At 40.0% G+C, this 21,645-nt stretch overlaps 1 protein-coding gene across 1 annotated transcript in view; it reads left to right on the forward strand.

Annotated features, from left to right (window-relative positions):
* LGR5 (leucine rich repeat containing G protein-coupled receptor 5) overlaps positions 1 to 21,645 on the forward strand; it is a gene marked incomplete at its 5' end in the record, with an annotated part of 144,283 nt that overhangs the window by 71,072 nt on the left and 51,566 nt on the right. The window contains 2 exons of the mRNA XM_019515783.1: positions 16,458 to 16,529; positions 17,952 to 18,023. Coding sequence (XP_019371328.1) covers positions 16,458 to 16,529; positions 17,952 to 18,023 — 144 coding nt within the window. The remainder of the gene's footprint in view (positions 1 to 16,457; positions 16,530 to 17,951; positions 18,024 to 21,645) is intronic.

Raw genomic sequence — 21,645 nt, forward strand, 5'->3', positions numbered from 1 at the left:
CCTTAGGAGGTCTGCTAGGTCCCTGGAGAGCCAGGGGGGCTGCTGTGCCCTCTTGCTGCCTTTCCTCCGAGGTGGAATAGACTTAGCTTGTGCATTGAGGATCGCTCCCTTGAGGAGCAAACACTCTTCTTGAGATATCCCACCAGGTCTCTGTGACACCAGTTAGATTATAGTTTCATGGGCTGTAAAGTTCCCTGTACTCATCCTGTTTGTTCTCTGTACTTCTCATATTTGTATACATACATGGGACATATTTTTCATTCTCTCTTACTCTTTTGCATCACTTGTCTTGTGGCTCTCTTGTTGTTTTCTTTGAGCTGCTTCTTCTGATCCTTTCCTCTCTGGACTGTTCTCTCTCTCAGTGTTTAGGGAAGAGGTGGGGGGGGGTTGTCTCATTTTGCTCCACTCCCTGGGACTGTGGACCTTCAAAGTCAGTGCCCATGGCCCCATTAGGTTCCCTGGTTTGGGGTGTGCACAGAGAGGCTTTTCTGTACTACTCCAGTCCTCTTCAGGGTTACAACTGGTCTTATATTAACCCAATGTTTAAAGTAACTTAACTACCAAACTTGGAATTGCTCTCTGTTCAAAATGGAAAATGTCCTCCAGAATATTTGAAAGCGTTGTTTTACTCTGAAAACTGAGGCTGTACTAGGTTCCAGGACATTTAGTTTTGAAGAGGTTCATTTCTTATCACTCACTATGGGTCTTTTGGTACCTAATTTTTCCACTTTGCCACTTCAGTGGGCCAGACACATGAATATAAACTCTGTGGATTCATACTGGTTCAGAAAGCAACTTCTGACCCACTTGCTTCCAGGAGGTTGTATGGGATATAAAATCAAAGCCAAATTTCTTTTAAAATGTCAGTTACTATTAATGTAGCAATCCATTAACTTAAAATGTTAAAAAAGTTATGAGCACCAAGATTCTAGACAAAAAGGTAAAATTGTGGATGCATAGCCACCTAGATCGGGGTGTCTGAAGAGATAGAGAGTGAAACTACTGTGTTTACCTGAATCCAAGACAACTCTGAATTTAAGACAATGCCGCCCATTTTGTATGTGGAAACATTATAAATGTTATAATTTTGCATGATTGGAATCTGATTATTGGAGGGTCATCTTAAATTCATTCTCAACCATTGCAGCAGGGAAAGCAGTAGCATGGGGGCAGTTGGTGGGAGCAGGCAGGAGAGGGACAGACGGCAAGGGGATCAAGCAGCTTGACTCCAGCCTCTTGCTCCCCATACCTTTTTCTCCTGCTACCTTTCCCCCCACTTCCACTTGTTGCCCCCCCACTGCTGCCTGGCTTGCCATGCCATGCCTTTCATGCTGCTACTTGTTCTCCCATGCCTGCCCCCCAGCCCGACCTCCCTGCTGTCTGCCCTGCCCCTCCTCTATCCCTGGCTCCTCTGTGTGCCCCTTTCCACCACTTACCCTTGCTCTGGCTCCAGTAGGGCTCTGGCCCTGCTCTTGGCTGGGGTACAGAGCATGTGTTTGCTCTGGCCCCAGCTTATCCCAATAGCAATGGCATTAGTGGCAGTAGTTCCAGCCCAGGCTCTGGGGCCCACCAGAGCAGTCACCACATCAGCTATTCCAAGGCTTGGCCAGTTGGGAACTGGAGCAAACTCACCTTCCAGGCTGGAATGAGGCTTGAGCTGTGCCAGAGCCACAGGGAGGGTAAGCTGCAGTGGAGGGGGGGGGAGGCACAGAGGCTGAAGGAGGGGCAGAGACAGCAAGGGGGTGGGCAGCAGCTGCTTCTCTGATTCCAACCCCAGTTGGGACCCAAGCTGGAGTTGGAGCCAGAGCCACAGCAGCTGCCTGCCCTCCCACCACCTTGTTAAATGGTGGGGAAAAACCTTGTCTTGGATTTAAGTAAATATGGTATATGTGAATGTAGACACTTCAGCTCATTGCTAACAAATGTTCAAAACCATACCTTAAACTGTTTTATTTACTGAGTGAATGACTCGATAACGTCTAAGGAAGCAAGCCAATCGCAATCCAGAATTAATTAAAGAGTTGTTGAAGAGTACAGATCTAGTTTCTTTTCATATACACAAAAAATAGTCATTTTAAAGGGGATAGGATATAGATGGGCAAAATTCCAAGTGATTTTTAATACATTGCTATTGTTCAACAACTTAGGACAGGTGCTTTGGTAAAACAACAGGGAAAAAAACCCAGCGGCTGTTCTTTTTACAATTTTTTTCTAAAAAAATATTTTAGAGTGAGACAGCTTCACATGACATCCAGTTTGCAAAATTGAGCAACAAAGCCACCTTAAATCAAATTCTAAACCTCCATGCAGGTGCAAAACTATTTTTTAAGATCTCTGTTGTTTAAAAAAAGGCTTAAAAAGTATATAGTCTGCCCACTGTAGTATTATAATTGTTGTTGAAAGTATTTAGATGCCGCTGTCATTTTTGTGGAGTGTACAGTGGAAAGTATGAGATTTGGGAAACAGATGTCTTAAAAAAATGTATTTTGTTATCAACATAACATCATCAAACACAACATAAATGCAATGCAGAATAAAGGAATCAGAACTCGTCATAGCAGTGATATCTTTTATTAGACCAACTAGATGTTTACAAAAACAATTCTTTATTTGCAAGCTTTCAGGCACAGACATAAATAAAGGACCTGCAAACCTTATGGTCATCATGATATTAAAGCATGAAGTAAATAGAAAATAAAGTATCTGGACAGAAAAAATTGACCTAATTTTATTTATTGTTCCCCTCTATATTTTTATGTTCATTTCCTCTGATTTAGGAACAGATTTAGGATTTCAAAATTATAACTGGGAGTTAAGAGTGAATGCTCTTCCATCTATTAGGTGCCTAAATCCAATCCCATTCTACCTTTCTTCAGTCCCTGAAAAGCCATTAATGCAGAAGGTAGGTAGGCCCCCCTCCTCCCTCACTGTTTTTTGTGGCATAGTCTTAAAGCTGAAATGACAAATACAACAGTAAATGACAATACTTACAACAGTAGGTGCATTAATGAATTTTCAGGAACTCAAGGAAAGTATAACAGGATCTAGCCTTAGGTGTCCAATTGCCATTGACTTTGAATGGTATTTGAGCACTTACCTGGTCATTCATGCCTTTGAAAATCTAAATTATTAGGTTTTGGGGGAACAGGTCATGGTATTTTTTGTTGACATAGCACCTTGCTCATTATGGACAGCATTGAAAACTATAAGAATACATTTTTCACTGTTTGTGTAAGTAACTAGGAACCATGAAAATGTTAAGGGCATGATCCAAAGCGCATCAAAATTAATGAGAGAATATTTCTATTTTGAGCATATCCCAAAAGGTGAAACTCTACAAATTTAGACACCCTAAGATCATATATGTAAAATGTCTGCAGCTGATATTCACAGCAAAAAGAAAAACATGAACAAATATTGTTTGCAGGCTTCAGACAATATAGAAGCTTAGGGACCTGTTTCTGATTTCATATACAGCAGTTTTACAACTTTGGCAGCACCGATTTCAGTGGCGTTACGCCTGATTTACATCAGCATTACTTATTTTATTATCAATATATTTTTTCAAGAATTTTCATTGTAATCAGCTTAGTGTCTTATATACCATTCAAACTCCACATATATTGTAATGCATAGTATAAGTGACTTTTTATTAATTATACATAGAATTCAGATTATACTGTTGTGTTTAATTTGTAGCATTCATTGATGAGACCTATCTGTCAGCAGGCAGGCAAGCAGCCAATGACACATTGTAAATTTTGTTACCATAAGACAGACTTTGTTGATAACACAGGGCAATGGCTCCACAACCTTGTTTTAATACAGACAAAGAGGCACTAAAAGACCTTGCCCAGAATGCAGCAGTAATTTTGAAATTAAGCATACTTCAATTAAATGTAGCAGAGAGGCATCTATTCAAACAACAAAGATTAATTGACAGAAACATGGGTGCATTTTCTTCCACAGTTTTCACTCATATGTTCAATAACTGCCTAGAAAATTCATGTTGTTATGAAACTTATAAAACAAATATTAACTTTCTCATCCACTTATGCCCTCATAATTCTAGTTCTATCCAACCATTGTTATTTTCCAATGTTTACCATGTCTTTTCCTGTGACACCACAAAAATTGAACAATAAGAGAGAATTCTTCCATATGGAAATGCCAGACTGGCACCCACCAGAACTGCTTTTTCTCCTATATTATTAACACTGACAAGCTGGGGAACACAGAAAGAAACAATGGAGCAAATGCCTTACTAAAGTAATGTGGCTTATTGGTGAGAACATGACACTGACAGGCTAATATTCTTGGAAAGTTGAGGAACAGAGTAGTGAACAGCTTTAACTCTTGGTGCTCCTGTTCTAAGTAAAGAACAGGAGGCAAGAAAATAGGAAGAATGAAGAGAAAATAATAAGACATGAACATAAATTAGATGTTAGAGGCCCATGTTGCACATTACATATGTTACACAATTAGCTGGTTAATCGCACGATAAATTTAGACCAGCCACAAGTGCAAAGTAATTATCACACCTTACAAACGACTGTCAAGTTAAAGAGCCAACCAGCAACAAAGTTAGTGCTTGAAAATGTGTAACAACTCTATAGCTGGTTTCTATCAGCTTTACTTTGAATGTGTAGCAAGGTCCCGGGGTGTAATATCCAAGGAAAACAATCTTTCTGCTGTTTTTAATAGTTTCATAGTTTCTAGGGTCAGAAGGGACCTGAGCAGATCATCTAGTCCGACCCCCTGCCATGGCAGGAAGAGCACTGGGGTCAAATGACCCCAGTAAGGTGGTCATCCAACCTCCTCTTAAAAACCCCCAGGGTGGGAGCCTGCACCACCTCACTTGGAAGCTGGTTCCAGACTCTAGCCGCCCTGACCGTGAAGTAGCGCCTCCTGATGTCCAACTTAAACCTTCCCCCCGCCAGCTTGTGACCATTGTTCCTGGTCACTCCTTGCGGCGCTCGGGGGAACAGGGACTCCCCCAGCGCCTGCTGATCCCCCCTAACCAGTTTATAACAGGCCACAAGATCCCCCCTCAGCCTTCTCTTTTGAAGGCTGAACAGGTTCAGGTCCTGCAACCTTTCCTCATAGGACCTACCCTGCTGTCCCTTGATCATACGAGTGGCCCTCCTCTGGACCCTCTCAATGCTGTCCACATCCTTCTTAAAGTGCAGCGCCCAGAACTTGACGCAATACTCCAGCTGCGGCCTGACCAGTGCCGCATAGAGGGGGAGGATCACCTCCTTGGACCTGCTCAAGATGCTGTATCATTATTCACACTGTCATCATGCTAAAGCGTACATTTAAATATTATCTTGTGAACTATTTCTAGAATGTATGCAGTGTATTTAATGGCATCAGTTACTTAAAGGTGCTCATTAAGAAAAGGATTGCAAGAGTAAGAGGCTGTAGTCAGTCACACGAAAACCTTTCTAGCTGTTGCAAAGAAGAAAAAATATAATTTTAGATATTGATCTATTGATCTTGAGGCATAAGTTAACTGACAAAGTCTTGCGCATTTTGGACCTGATGCTGCAGTATGGACAAGGACCAAACTTCTTTTTAAGTCTGTGGGAGGGCAGCTTGGAGATGGACAGCAGGACTGTTGTCTTATTTGGATGACAGGTGCATATTTAAACTGAGTAATGTTTGAACCTTCTTGGTTGTTAAAAATCCAGGTATCTATAAGAATTTCTCTTTGAATTCAGCCAAAGGAGTTATAGAAAATAAGCACACAAATCTGGAAATTGCCAAAAGCATCTTAAAAGAGTCTTGTTTTCACACTGCTCGAAAACTAGCAAATATTTTCAAACGTCAGGATACTACTAGTGGTAACATCTCTAGTAAAACCTCACTGTTGTTGCTCAGCAGGCAGTAGGCAAATACGGGGGCTCCAGAAACTCACACCCACCTACTCAGTTTCCACGTTCAGCATATCACACATGAATAAGAAAACAGTGCCATATTATTCTGCCCAGCCTAGCTTCATAATTTTATCATATTTCAATTTACTTACGCTCCCTGTTAACATTATTCATTTTCCCTTATATATAATACAGGCCTTAGGGATGAGAATAACATGCAACTAGAAATCTGAATCACTCTTTATTAAACCCTACCAAACAAATTAAAATAAAAAAATCTGATCTGGCATTTGTTGTTCCAACTTAAGCATATGATTTAAATTTAGACTAAGAAGTTTGAGATTATTATTTTAACAACAAATTAAGAAGGAAAATTGAATATTTTGATACCTACACTTGTGGTATCCTGTCAGACATAAGCTTACAACAGAAAGCATTTAATGCTTCTTTTAGCAATATTCAGGCACATCTTCATTACTGACCTTGTTTCAGCTTTGGAAACAGCTACATGGTGGCCATTCTAGCAGAATGCCATTTGAGGAGAGCAAGGCTTTATAGTATTAAAAGGAAAACATAGTTTGGCCTCAGGATTAGCCTTAGTTTAGCAAAATTAAGGCCATTTTTCCTTGGGGATCTTTAAATTGGGCTGTTCTTATGACAGGTACAGAGAAATTCTCTCCCCTTTATAAAGAGATAGGTGTAACAGTACACTTTGAACCAAATCCTTAAATAACACAAGTCAGTGATCTGATGTATCAAAACTAGATTGGGATAAAATGATCACTACTCCTTCTCAACCCTGCTGCCTAAAGTCATTTGGAGCTATTCCAAGTTTCACATTCAATAATTTAGCAAATTAATTTTAAGTCAGTTGTACACTATCACCACAGCAAAATATATTTTTGTGAAATTTAACTCCAAAGTAAGCAGAATTAAGTATTTGTACAAGACAAATACCACATGCTTCTTTTTGTAAAAAAAACAAGCATATTTTAACATATTGTTTCATTCTAAAAGAGCAGCAGGTAAAAGAACAGGCTGCTTAGGGAAGTTATATAGAATCTCCTTTATTGGAGGTTCTCTGGAAGAAACTGGACACGTTTGTCTGAGATCTTTTAGTAACAGCAAATCCTGTATTTGTGCAGGGTGGTAGGACTAGATGAACCTGACATAAGAACATCATAAATAATGCCATTTACTGGGTCAGACCATAGGTCCATCTAATCAGTATCCTGTTGCACACAAGAGAAGGTATTACATGCTGCATAAAAAAAATGTCCTTTTCTTAGTTTTAAACCTCCTACCTAATAGTTTCATTTTATATCCCCTAGTTCAAATATTTTTTAGGGCTCATAGATAATAAATCTTTAGTTACTTTCTCTGTTTTGTAACATCAATGCTTTGTAAACCCTCCCAAACATCTCTTTTACCTAAGCTGAAAAGTCCTAGCTTCAATAGTCTCTTCCCATGTGAAAGTACCTCTGTCATTCTTGTGGCCCTTCTCCATACCTTTTCTAGCTCTTCTATCACCTTTTTGAGGCGTGGCAACCAAACTGCTCAAAACCTTCAGGCCCCTGCTGACCCTACAATTCTATAACATCACCAAAAATCCTTGTTTGTAGGACATACAATTCAGACCACATTCTTCTTCCCCCTTTCTTATCCAGTCCTTCATAATAATTAAGGCATTAACTCATATAACAAATTAAATAAAAGGTAATAAAATTGCTATCCACAGTTCACATTTTTTGTTTGGAGAGGGAAATCCACAAAACCATCTTTAAAATACAGTTTAATCTCACATTTTAAATATTATTACTGAAATTGAACTAAGAATAATCGTTAGCTGGATATTAAATGTTGTAAGCTTCCTAGCAATCTAAAACTGTTGGATCTGTATTTGATCCATTATCCATATTTTCAGAACCATCTTTCTGATTTTAATATGAGAAACAAAGAAAGTATTTTGTATTCTCATAGTTAAAAATATATAATGTCTTTGATCATTAATTAATTTAAGGTGGGCAGGAAATGAGAGAAGCAGAAAACCCAGCATTAGGCAATTCTCTCTTAATCAAAAATAATTTGTTACATCTAGGATAAGTCATTTTAGAAAAGAATTGGAAATAAATATTTAAATGTATCTAGTACATTTTGTACATATAAATCTAATATTTTTATTTTTCCCAGATGCACTATAACATCTGTTTTCTATTACAAGAAGATATAAATGTTTTTATGTTGATACTAACAGAAGAAGGATATTTATCAAATGATTATAAAATGCTGAGTGCAAAATCCTGGTACCTCTGAAGTTAAAGGGAGTGTTGTTGTTGACTTCAAGTGGACCAGCATGTCACTGTGAATGTTTGCTAACTGTCCTGACCAATGTTGATAGCTGGTGGAACAGATCAGATCACTGCAGAGAATTTTAAAATTACAAAACAATTACACTAAAATGCTCTCTCATATCCCTGTCCCTAAGTCCTGAAGGCAATGGTCAACAATGCAAATTAGTAACAGTTTAATAGTATTTAATAGTTTTCTCTGCCCACGGACAGACATTGATTTGTACCAGTAAGAATTTCTCTGAATTTCTTCTCAATAGAAAAATATCCCTGGAGTAGGACCGTATGAACAGGTGAACTTTTCAGCCAAGAGGCACTTGAGGCCTGCTCTCTGGGTCATCCTCACCTTTAGGAATCCCAGTACTTGAGAGCCTGTCCTTTTCCCTGCTGGGAAAGGGGACAGACTGTCAAGGGGCAGCTCCCAGGGCTTTTAAATCATTTTGTTTGCCCAGCCAGGCAGCACACATGAAATTATAATCCCTGGGACTGGGAACATGGGTGTGCGGAGCTTTCCCCGCCTCAGTTCCTAGCCGTAGGAGCTTTCCACCCCAACCAAGGTGCCCAGCCAGGTGGAAGTTTCAAAGAATTCAGAGTTAGCAGCCACAGGGAAGACAACTCTCCCTGTCCTGGTTTCCAGATCAGGGGGTTTTAAATGCTACCTGCACTGCCCAGCTGGGCAGAACAGGCAGTTTTCAAAGCCCATAGAGCTTTAAAACCTCGAGAACACCTGAAGTTCTTTCTCTGGAAAGGCACACATTTGCCCCAGGAGAAATTTAATGAACCCGTGTACACTTGTCACTTCTACTGGAAAAGCAGTGATTCTCCCAGTAGAAATGTAACCTCTGTTGATGTAGCAAGGAGTTCCTGCTAGTTAGAAACCCAGATAATGTTTTATACAACAACGTGTTTAATTATGTCATTCTCTATTATTCCCTCTTAATTTCCAATCTAGGATTTTTTTTATTATTAGTCCATAGTGTGCCATATAGCATTAGAAGAATTAAACAGTCCCTATGAGAAAGTATGAATTATTGCTAATACTGATATAGTATGGCATTCACTATGGCAACCTATTCATCTTCCTCATTTTTAAAAGAAAAATATGGTTTGTTCCATGAGAGCTCTGGCCTTGGCACATTCTGTTGCTACCCTCTTATGCTCTGGATTAAGTCAGTAAATCAATTAGGGGATGGGATTTAAAATTCAGGGACAAAGAAAACCAAAAGCATTGCTAGTAGGTCAAGGAACACATTTTGTTGTCATCCCCTGCAGTCTTTAGACAGCTGAGGGAGGGTTGCAAGTTACTGTCATACTTGCATGCCACAGCATGTTTCACTACTATATATGCAAAGAGAATGTGGAGTGACTAAATGTAATACAAAGTAAATTACTGGAAATCTTCCCTGAAACAACCTGTAATATAGTCTGTACAGAAGATCATGCATAGCACTTTAGAAATAGATATGCACAATCTGATATTGTTCTTATAGTTTAACAGCCAAATTAGAATACAGTAAAATCTGCTTTATACTGACTTTGTTGCAGTGAAATTCAAGACATAGAGCACCCTCAAATCCTATTAATTTCAGCAGCTTGCAAGACTAAACATATAGGTTAATAATAATAATATAGTTTGCTTAAACACAGGGGAACTCTGCTGTCTTGACCCAGTTAGAATACAGCAGTTCACATTCATTAGATTAAATTTAAATAAATGTTCTTTTCAAAGGAGATTATCACCTCTCCCCTCCTCTTCTACTTCATCAGATTGAACTTGCATGCTGCTGAAATTGGAGTTGTAGGCATTCAGCACCTCTTGAAACTACACAGCACTTTGCAGAATTGGGCTTTATGTGTACATAGAAGAAAACAATCCATTACAATCCATGTCTTGCTATTGTTGGTTTCAACAGGAAATTATGAGTGTCTGGTCTGGTTTTGTTTCCAGTGGATAGTGAAGATAATGTACAAGATACAGTCTGCTAGAAGTAGAGATAAGACTTTTCAGAATGTTCTAAGGTTATCTGAAAACCTAGGAGTTAAAGCAAAGGGGATATTTTGTTACATAGACTCTCCCCCATCATAGCAGAGTTCTCAGTAGCCTAAGTAGGAAACAGCTGTGGATGCCAATTTTGAGGAGCCACAAGAATGGCCACTGCCACTGCCTCTGCCAAGGGCACAGAAGCTGCTTGCTGTAACTCAGAACTCCACATACAGTGAAGTTTCAGGGTAAGTGGGAAAAACTCTTCCAGGGTAATAGGCTCCACCTTGTAACAAAACAATAGAAGTAGGAGGCTGTGCTCTTTAAAACAGTGTTTGCCCAAAATAAAATTTTATCAGCAGGTGAACCAGAAAGGACAAAAACTATAGACATTTCTAGCTGTCTTCTGAAGTTTCCATGAATTACCTATCACACAAAAGCAAAAATACCCATCCTATGGAACCAGGCATGCCCTCACTTCTCCCTGGATTACTGTTTTCTCCCATGACTATGTCTCTGTAGAAAAGTAAAAATATACAAACAGTATAAACATATAGGCTAGGGACAGATGTTACACAAACTGGTTTAAGTGATCAGAAACTGGTTTAAACCTGTGACAGAACAAATGTTCAGTGCACATAAACCAGTATGAAAATGGCCAAAACTGGTTTGAGATCAACCTGAATGCAGTAACAGACTTAACTGATTTGGCTCAAACCAGCTTATGCAATGCCTGTCTCAGACCCCTTGCTGCTTTAAGGTAAACCAGACTCCCCCAGCATCCCAGCATGCTCTCTGAGCTGGGCGGGGCTCTCTGCTCCACAGCAGGGCTGGCCCTTCCCCTTTGCTTCCTGACTGCAGCTCCAGCAGAGACTGCAGGCTGCTGCCCTCCACCCTTCCGACACACTCCTTGCTAAACAGGAATTCCCCCCTCTCCTCTGCTCCATTACTGGAGCTCCAGTAAAGACTGCAAGCATCTGCCTGGCTTCTCCTTCCTAAGCAGGGATTATTCCCCCCACCCCTCTGCCTTGCACCTCTCAGCATTAGCTAACAGACAACAAAGGCAGACAGGCTTTTTGGAGTTAATCAACAGGTAGCTGGTAATGTCCTTCCTTGGAAAAGCTGTTTAAGAATTGCTTAAACTAATGGAGAGAGACTTTGTTTTCTTAATTGGTTGATAAACACTAAGGGGTGATAAACATTCCCTGCTGGGCTGCTGGGGGTGGGGGATATTAGGGCATCCTGCCCGGGCCTGGCCACACCCCCCCCTCAGCTCAGTACTGGAAGGGAAGGGAAGGATGCTCTACCACCCCCCCAGCTTCTAGCCTGAGCCACTGCAGGATTTTTTTCAGTCCAGAGGGAATGTCTGTACAGTTACAAACTGGTTCAGCCTAGCCAGGTTAAACTAACTTGCAAAGATTGAATCAATTCAGGCTCTGGCTTTTTGAATGTCTGTCCCTAGCCATAAAGAATATTTCAGGTATATACCAAACCAAGCCCTTCCACACATCTCTGACAATAGGCCATGAACCTGGCCTGCAGTATCCTAACTAATTCTATATAAACAGAGTTCTTTAGTCGAGCTGAACTGTGTTGAAATACACTCAGCATAAATATACATGTATAACACCTTAGTGTTTATTACTGAATTTTATTTTTACCAAAAAAAAAAATAGTGTGAAACGTAATATTCTGCAAAATCTTAAAAACATGCTCAAGATTACTTACCTGAGAGAGATGACATATTTAAGACTATTCATAAAAGCAAAGTTATGCCAGCCATATACTGGAAGGCAATGGAATTGAATATATAAGAGTAACAGCACAACATACATAATATATAATTTTTAATTAATACATTACAAAGGTAAATCCATGTAGTAATACTGTTTCCTTTCTTTAGTGTGAAAGCAATTAAAACTCATTTCCACATGCATTTTGTTTAATATAATCTTTCTGAAATACTAAATACTGAAACTCTAGAAAACAAAAGGAATATTTCAACTTTCTGAAACTGATATTTAAAACATGCAAACAGTGGCCAGACATTTGGTTATGTTTGCAATATAAACAAACTAGTTCATTCGCACTCTCAGAAATTATTAACTAAATGCCCCACGAGAGAGGTAGGCAATCCATCCATCCTCATCTCTTTAGGGGAGGGAAATATTTACCCATACAGATCCAGATGATTAATCAAAGTCCATCCAAAGTCCAATAGAAGTCCAGGGCAACTTTCCTCAACTGGGGAATAAAACCCCAGAAACAATATCCTCAATGGATTCTTTCCTGAAGCACATGAAAATTTCTAACTACACATAAATAGCCATTTCAAACTGCCTAGGAAAATATTTGCTATATTTGTACACTTGTATCTCAAGCTATTTATTAGGTAATTATTGCAGAGCAACTGGGCACTGTTAAAAAATAGTACAAATCTAAACAGTGAAAACATTAATCAGGTCTGAAATAAAAGTAAATCTAATATCCTAGAGGATAGGTATTTCTATTACCAACAAAAAGAACTGATTTCATGCCAAGATTGGGGAGGATGGGAATAGCAGGTTAAAAAAATAATTTAAAAAGTGTTAAGAATAAATCAATCAAAAGTAACAGGGTTTGCCCTACTAAAGAACTAACATAACAACTTGCAGCAGAGAATATATTTAAAAAGGAGGTCACTGAATCATTAATTTTTTAACAAAGTTTGAAACACTGGAGAAGTTCCAAAGGCCTAGAACAATGTTATCATGGTGCCAATATTTTAAAAGGGCATATGGGATGACCCAGTCAACTATAGGTTGGTTAGCTTGACATTGAACCCAAACAAAGTTATGGAAAGGCTGATACGGGTTAAAAAAACCCAAAAGATGGTAATATAATTAATGCCAATTGGTTTAATTCTATGACAGCATATTGTCAAAGAATCTATCAGTTTTTAAAAAGATGCAAGCTTGATCGATAAAAATAATTGGATTGGTTCTGTAAGCCTTTAAATAAGTTTAGTTTCCAGATATAAATTCTTCGTAGGAAATATTCCACTTCAGACAGAAAGGTTGAATTCCTGGGGAGTGTGTTTGGATATGCACCTCTGTATGAATATACTCCAGAATTACTTTTACTTGGTTCTCTTTTACTTACTACTAATTCAGTCACCCAGAGAGAGAAAAATAGTGATCTGGTACTTATGGCACTAGTCTGACTCTCTGGGAGAATGCTGCTGTCCCAGGAGAAACCAAAAATGTACAGATGTTCAGGGTGGGTTTTTCTCCCGAAGAAAAAATGCCCTGAACAAATGAGAGAACAATAACTTGGGAACAATGACAATTAAATCACTCTTGAAAGAGTTTCTTGAGTGAGGGAGAATGTCTGTACATGTTCTCTTCTGAGAAAAGCCATGGTCATCCAGCATCCCAGGCTGCTTTGCTCCCAGTCCCCACTCCCCCACTGGAGACATTGTGTTGCTTGGGCTGGACTCTACTACTCCAGCCAAGTAAGGAGCAGAAATGCCCACTTTACAACCCCATGTTGTGCTGCAGGAAGCCACAGGTTGACTTTGAGTAGCCTGGGTCAGCCAGTCAGGGCTGCCCCATACATTGCTATCATCTGTCACCAGGCAGACTGAGGGAGCCTGCAGAGCAGCTGAGATATGTGCACAGGCTACCTTGGCTGCACAGCATCAGCACTATAAGTTCTTCAGCATTTGAATGTCTGTTCAGATGTCTCCAGGTAAGTTTTTCTACCAGGAGAACAAACCCAGAAGAATTCTCCTAGGTCACTGAAATGCAAGTATGCAGCCTAGTTTCAGTTCCCTGCTCTACCACAAGCTGTCTGACATTGGGCAAGACACATAGACCCAAGCACACAGAAGAAATTACATGGAATGTAGGCACCTAAATCCAAATGTATGATCTGGGTTTAAGTTTTACACTGGTAAATTTCTCCAGGCACCTCTCCAGGTTCTGCTTCTGATCACCTCAATCTTCTAAACAAGAACATAGGACTGGATGAAACCTTCTGTGTCATCAAGTCCAGTCATGTTGCTATCGCAGGGACCCAAATCATAACATTCTTTCAATGCTGGGGACAGAGCTAAGCAGCTTGGTTATTATCTAATATCTAAGACCCATTAGGAGCCACAAACAAGGTATTTTACTTGCAGAGTTGGATTCAATAGGCACACACAGAACATACCTAACACACACCTACAGATCAGGCTCCACAGAAAACACATGAATGGCTGCTGCTTTTGTTAAAAATCATGACCAAAGGTGATGGAGCTTTTTACTCAGTAACATAATGGTCATAGCAATGAACTGAAATGTGGAAGACCCAGTTTCAGTTTCCTGAGAGAATTAAAACCCAAATTTCCCACAACCCTCAGGATTGTGCCTTACTAGCTATTAGGTTTTAGGCTCTTTTACAGTGGAATGGAAGAGAAAACATCTGATGAAGCTGTTCCACTATCTGGAAAGAGTTAGGATCATGAAGCCAAAAAGGAGAAAGCATGAACATGACCTTCTAGACTAGTGGTTAAGTCAGTCACCTGGGGGAGTAAGGGACCAAGGGTCTGCTTCTTGCTTTAAGACCTTTTTACATAACGTATGTTAAATAGTCATATTCATAAGAATACTTTGGAAGCGAACCATAGTCATGTAGATTCTCTCTCTCTCTCTCTCTCTCTGTCCAAATTAATCTTTGTTCTTTTCTGTGCTGTAAAATTGCTTCAGCAGGAGGGTGAAGAGTGCTCCCATCCCAGAATAGCCCAAATATTTTGGGCTGTTTGCTCTAGGGGACCATAACCAAGATTTTAAATGAAAAGAGTAAACCCTGCTCTTTAGTTTGAAAGAAATATCTTAGATGCTTAACTCCTGTAGAGATTCAACACTGCAAATCCCTAATACATATAGGTACCCAGGATTCAGAGGAGTAGAGGTTTAAAATGCACCCTTTTCTTCTGAAGTTCCAATTGGTTACCATAAGAGGATCCCCACTCAGTGCATTGGGTCTCTTGGATTGCATTTGTGTGGTGCCCATGCACTATACGGGAACCTTAGGAACCTAATGCAGTGCCATGGATTCTTTTCTTGGACCACGCACCCAAATTCCTTTGTGGATCTATTCTTAAGTCATGTCTGTATGGCTTCCCTCCTGACCTTGGGTCCACTGCCAACAAAGCGAACCTTGCCCACTTCCTTCTGTGGTCCACCAGCAACCAGGAATGAAACAGAGTAGGAACATTAGAAGCAGCTCCAGGTGGGCCTCACCACCCTTCCCTACTACTGCCATCAGACTCTCCTGAGACAGAGGGGTACACACTGCGGGCTGCTCCCTGCCATTGGCTCTGCCTAAGTACCAGGATCTCATGTGCTAGAGTTGAAGTGTGGGTGGAGTGGACAGGGTCAGGAGGAAGGCTATAGACTAAGAAAAAAATACTTTTAGTCCCTATATGACTCAGTTCCCAGCTCGTCCATACCTTAAAGGAGTGTTGAGAGAAATGCATTCACACTGTGAGGTGTTAGTTAATGCAGTGAGGACAGTCATTTCAGTACCATTATTTCATACCAATAATGGAATCTTTCTTACACCCACTTTCTGAGGAATGCCTTTTCTTTTGAAAAAATAACATAGCTCAAAAAGCAATTTACAAACTTAAATGAATACTCTTCATAAAATGCTTCGAGACCCATGAGAGAAATGCACGATATAAATAAAAAAATATTTAAAGATATTTTATCAGTGACAACAGGCACTTGTTAAAGAACTAACCAGGCACCATACTGCAACTGCATTTATAATTATGGTAAACAAGCTGTGGTCATTAACATGCACATATACAGTGACCGTGTACACAACTACGTAAAATATATGCAGAAATTATGCACACAGAATTCCAAAAATATATTCCTGAAAGTCTGATAATGCTATTGGTAGTCAGTCTATTTATATTTTATTATTAGGCATTGTTTATCCTTTGAAAAGAACAGTATGAACAATTAGATGTATGTTATGAACCATAAACCTGATTTATAGTGAAACTGCAGTTGTCTCTACAACCCAGCGGCCAGTGAATCAACTGTATAGTTACAGGATTTTTTTAACAGTATATTAATGACAAAACCAGGGACTTAAACAACTGCCTCTGGCATCAGTGATTCGAACATAGTTGTGTTTCACTTTTTAACGGCCAAATTAATTCCACATGAAGAGAAATGTATTTACTCCTTTTTTTTTTTTTAAACCCTGCAGACGTCTTGCAGGAAATGGTTTGACATACATTCCCAAGGGAGCATTTGCTGGCCTTTTCAGTCTTAAAGTGCTGTAAGTAAACTGTGTGTTGTTTGATATATTTCTGATTTCCTAAATGCTCCAGGGAGCTAATTAACAAGTACAGTTGCTCAAGTTAAGCTATAGCTATATTCTGGTTCAGTTACATTTGGGGATGAAGATACTTATTAACATTTTCATTTCTTTTCTTTATTAGATGAAAAATGTCCTAAAACACAAAAGGTTGAAAACAAAAATGCTAGTCTAAAAATTTTACTCCTCAACTAGATGTCAACCATACAACATCAAAGCCAAAAATTGATTTAGTTAGCAGGTTCTTTACCCATTCACAAAAGTTCTGAATTCAAGTCTAAAAACTTCAATGACTTTTAATAGTCACATAAAATAGAAGGTTTTTTGGGTTTTTTTTGCCTTTTAGAGAAATGGGTTGGGTTGTTTCATTCTGTAAACAAGGCATAATTTAAGTACAGTTCTCATTTCAGAAATAAAGCTTGTTGCTATATTAAAGTAATCACCACAGGATAAGCTTTAAGTTTATCAAAAAAAAAAAAACAGCTAGAGGATATTTTCAGCCATTTTTGTGCTTCCTTATGACTTGAAATATGTTCATTTAAGAATATTCCTATTTCTGGCTAATAATGCTGCATCTACAGTCATAGCTGCAAGTATTACAAAGTTTGTTTAAATTACTGGGAGTCTGCTCTCACAAAAAAAAGTCAGAATTTGCACTACTTTGGTTTTATAAAAGTCTTGTTTTTCTCCTTCCCAAAGTGATGCTTCAAAGGCAAAACAATCACATGATGAATATAAACAGGAGTTTTCTTCAGGTGATCACTATTGCTGGTGCAGATGGAGATGCTTCCTCTGCAGCCTAGAGAAATCTATAGTATTTACTGAAGCAAAACTCCATTTCAGCCAAATCTTAAAGTACTTCCAGAGCAGGGGAAAAGATTCTCCAATTGGCTATAGAAGCAGATTGTTGAATAAAGATGACAAAATTGGCCCACTGACTTTTATATTTTTACCTAAATGATAGGTGGGAAGTGACTTGCAGTAGTGGGGGGGCAGTTTCCAAAGCACTTAAGGAAGTTAGCAGCACAAATCTCATTGAAAGATAATGGGATATATACTCTAACTCCCTCAAGGGCTTGTGAAAAATTCCACCTCTTTTCTAGTGTGCTGCCATTTATATAGTGATAATTGCTTGCCTTAGAAACACTAATCCGCTAATGAAAATCACAAAGAATGAAGATTTTAAAAGGTAATAATAATTTAGTAATTTTTTTAGATAATCTCTGTAGATGTTTGATATGCTCAGAATCTTTCAGAAAGGCCCATGCAGTTTTATGCCTGGGGTTTCATAAGTGTCAGAGAACCTAATTTGCCTACAATCTGTAATATAAAATAATTTTCTATACTCATATTTTTTCTGTTTTTTTGTTACTCTGAACGTAGAATGCTTCAGAACAATCAGTTAAGTCAGGTTCCCACTGAAGCACTCCAGAATTTGCGCAGTCTGCAGTCTCTGTAAGTATACCTGATACACCAGATGATACCATAGTGTTTACATAACACCAATTTATAGGCTAATGTTATCATCAAATAATGTACTTGACCAGCTTTTTCTTCCCAATTCTCTTTGGATTCATTTTTAAATTATAGCATTATGTTAACTGGTTATATAACACAAAGGATTCTTCATTGGAAACTGGCATCTGCCTTGCTGTGCTATAAAATTGGTTCAAGGTCTGAGCAAACAGTCACTGCATGGTAACACTCACTGTCTGCTGGAGTATTATTTGTTTTCGTGATCAGTGCTGATCTTTCCCATTGTTCAGACTTCCTGAAAAGCACAGAATAGATTTTGTAAAATAATCCTAAATTATGTCATTGTCTTAGAATACTGAAACTAGTCAATTCATAAAGCAAGACACCATTGGAAGAAATTTAATTCTGTTTGTTTGTAACATGCCTAAATTATCCAAAGGAGATGGGTCCCCTCATTATACGACTTTAACTTTGTCTACAAGCTTCAGTTTTATCAGAATTGCTGCCAAGGTTCAACAATCAAAGGTTAGCACTGGCTGGCTGCTTAGTGGCATTTATGAAATTATTGATAGTTTTAATTCAGTTCTGAATAGACAAAAAAGAAAGGATAATCTTGTGATTACTTGTCTTACATTTGACTAAGTACAGTACAGGGGCAGCAGTGGCTGTATCTCATACTCTAATTTGATCTCAAGCCAGCATCTGAGTTGAAGCCACAGCCTCTGCTCCCTGCCACTACCCTTAGGCCTCTGTTCTTCCTCCCCCGACACCCCTTTCCTTCCTGCCGCTGCTTGCCTTGGAGCACATGCTCCCTCCAGCCACATAGCAGTGGCAATAGCTCTGTTTCTGTTCCAGCTCCAGGGCCAGGACCAAAGCTGCCACAACAGCTGCTGTGTGGCTGGGTGGGGGCCAGAAGCAGCACATGTTCCATGTCCCTGCCCAGAGAGGGGACCTCAGCAGGAGCTGGAGCTTCAAAGGGAAAGCAAGTGGTGGGGTAGGAGCAGGGGGAGGCCAGGGGAAACACAGAGGCAGGTGGGAGGGGAGAAGTGATGGAGGGGGGGACAGGTGCCCAAAGGTGCAGGTACTACAGGGAGAAGCAGGCATTAGGGGGTGCATGCACAGGAGAGCCAGGAAGCAGGGGGCACAGGCACCAAAGGGTCAGGTGTGGGGTATGCAGGCACAGGGGGGCAAGCAGCCAAGGGGGCAAGTGTTGTGGGGGATAGGTGACAAGGGGCAAGAGTTAAGCCAATTTATTCTCCTGCTGCCTGCCCTACCAGCACCTGCCCCCCTGCTGCTGTTTACCCCACTGCAGCAGTGGGGGAAGAATGAATTTTAGGCAGCTTGGCAAAAATTAGATTTTTGACATGGAAAATTATAACAAAATTATAAATTTTCCAAGTCTAGAATCTAACTATTGGAGAGGGGGGTCATCTTAAATTCCAAGTCGAGATTTGGGTAAACATGGTAATACATGAGTAAAATTAAATGAGAAGAGAAGCAATTTATAAATTAGAATATGGGGAAGAAACGGGGATTAAAAGTTCAGAAGTATCCTCTCATTTTGGGCGACTAGATTATATGGGAAACTCAACATTAGCGAGCATGGGAAAATTTTGCCTGGCACTTATCCGTGCTTCAGTTTGCCAGCCTACAGAATGGGAGCACGTGCATCCCCTGAGAGCGCTGGAGCACCCCGTGTCAGACCACGTTTCCTGTTTAGGTGACAGGCCGGGCAGAAGGGGGCAGGCGGCCGCTTTGTAGTGAATGAGATCGCCCACAGGGGGACTCCTCCCAGGTCAGCACGATCGGCCACCAGAGGACTCCCCACCCCCCCGGTCAGTGAGATTGACCACCAGGGACCCCTCCTGATCAGCCACTAAGAGACCCCCCGTCAGTGAGATTGGCCACCGCCCCCCACCCCTTGGTAGCACAGTCGCACGCCGGGGGACCCCTCCCCTCAGTCACTGACTCAAGAGGCACCAGTCACCCATGGCTTCACCCATGCAAGTGAAAGAGTACTGAGGAAGTGGTATAGACAGCCAAAACAGTGAGTATGATGGAGATGTGTATGCTGCACCTCACCCTGTAGTGCATATTCTTTGTATAAATGGAGGGCACAAGGTTGGTTAATTTAACATCTCTTGCATACACTAAATTTAAAGAAAACAATCTACTGAAATTTATTGTAGTGATATCAAACATAACAGGACATCTATTTATAACTCCCATCCATATATACACACACTCAGGCTAACCAGATTCTTGTGTCTGTCTGATGCAATATTTACTTTCTGTGTTGACAAAAGTTAATTAAAAGACTGTGGGTAAAACAGTCTTAAGATTAGTTATCTAATAATTGGTGCTACATTCAGTGTCCTTTCTCTTTATTGACCAGGCGCAGACTAAAATATCTCAGGCATATGCTTTTGAGGTTACAGTTCTTTCCTTTGATCTCTTTAAAAGTCATGAGAAAATTCTGGTGTAGTAACCAGACTTGGTTTCCTCCCTCCACTAAACACACAAAAACAATCTTGCTAAGATCTCATTATTCTATATGTATTCTGGACCAAAACATGATAAGTTAATGAAACAAGGGTTTCTTTGTTGCTCTGAGAAAGACTGTTGCATTTTCAGCAGTTTCTAAGTAAAATGACAGTATCTCTCATTCTTTCTTGCAAATTTCTTTTCCTAAAGTAGGGAAGAAGAAGCTGAAGAAGAAAACCCTAGGGTTATGTTGTCTGTGTAAAAGCCTGGTATCTGGTGACAGAATTAAAATAGAGAAAGAAAGGCAGTGGCCAGTAAGAACTTTAAACAGCTGCATAGCAGACAGAAGATGGAATGATAAGGACTTATACAGAAAAGCTACTATCTTCTGAAAGAGGATCATTGGCAATAGTGAACTCTTTGAGGAAAAGAAAACCATGATTCTTTTGTTTGCTCAAACGGGGTTGTGCCTGTCAGATAAAGGTGTGCAGAGATTCAGTTTCTTGTTTCATACAGTCTAGTAATTTTCTGCTCACAAGGTGACTCTTGCTTTGATTTCTAATTTACAATAAGAATTTCTGTTTGAAAGCCTTGAAATAACAGGAGTCTTTCAAAGGAGTACTTAAAAAGGTTAAAAGCTCTTAGAAATCTTTTACCAAAGCAAAGTTTTTTTAAGATAGCAAGGCTCAGTATTTATTTATGGTTAACTTTATAGGCTGGCTCAATTTGCGAGAGCCTTATTAACTCTTTGCTTAAGCTAAAACATTTACAAATCACTGAAGGTTACTTTCAAGTCCCTCTTTTTATTCTTATAGGCTGCATCCAGATGTGTGTGGACATTTGGTTCCCCAGGGACAACTAGCAGCAGTGCACCTTGAGCTGCAGCTACTTGTCCCCAGGAGTTGCCCCAGGTAGAGTAGGGGAGGCTGGGCCCAGCACTGTCCTGGCCCCAGCAGCCTTACCTGGGGTCCTGGGGCTGCAGCTGCAGTGATTCTGCTGCACAGAGTCTGGCCAGCAGCAGAGTGCAGCTCTGAGCGGCCTGCTCTACTTTTCAGCAGCAAGCTCTGCCTGAGCATGCGTTGTTCTTGGGGGGTTTTTCAGTGTTTTTTTGTGGATA

Source organism: Gavialis gangeticus, unplaced genomic scaffold (assembly GCF_001723915.1).
Source record: "Gavialis gangeticus isolate Ggan-Ray unplaced genomic scaffold, GavGan_comp1, whole genome shotgun sequence".
Taxonomy (NCBI): domain Eukaryota; kingdom Metazoa; phylum Chordata; order Crocodylia; family Gavialidae; genus Gavialis; species Gavialis gangeticus.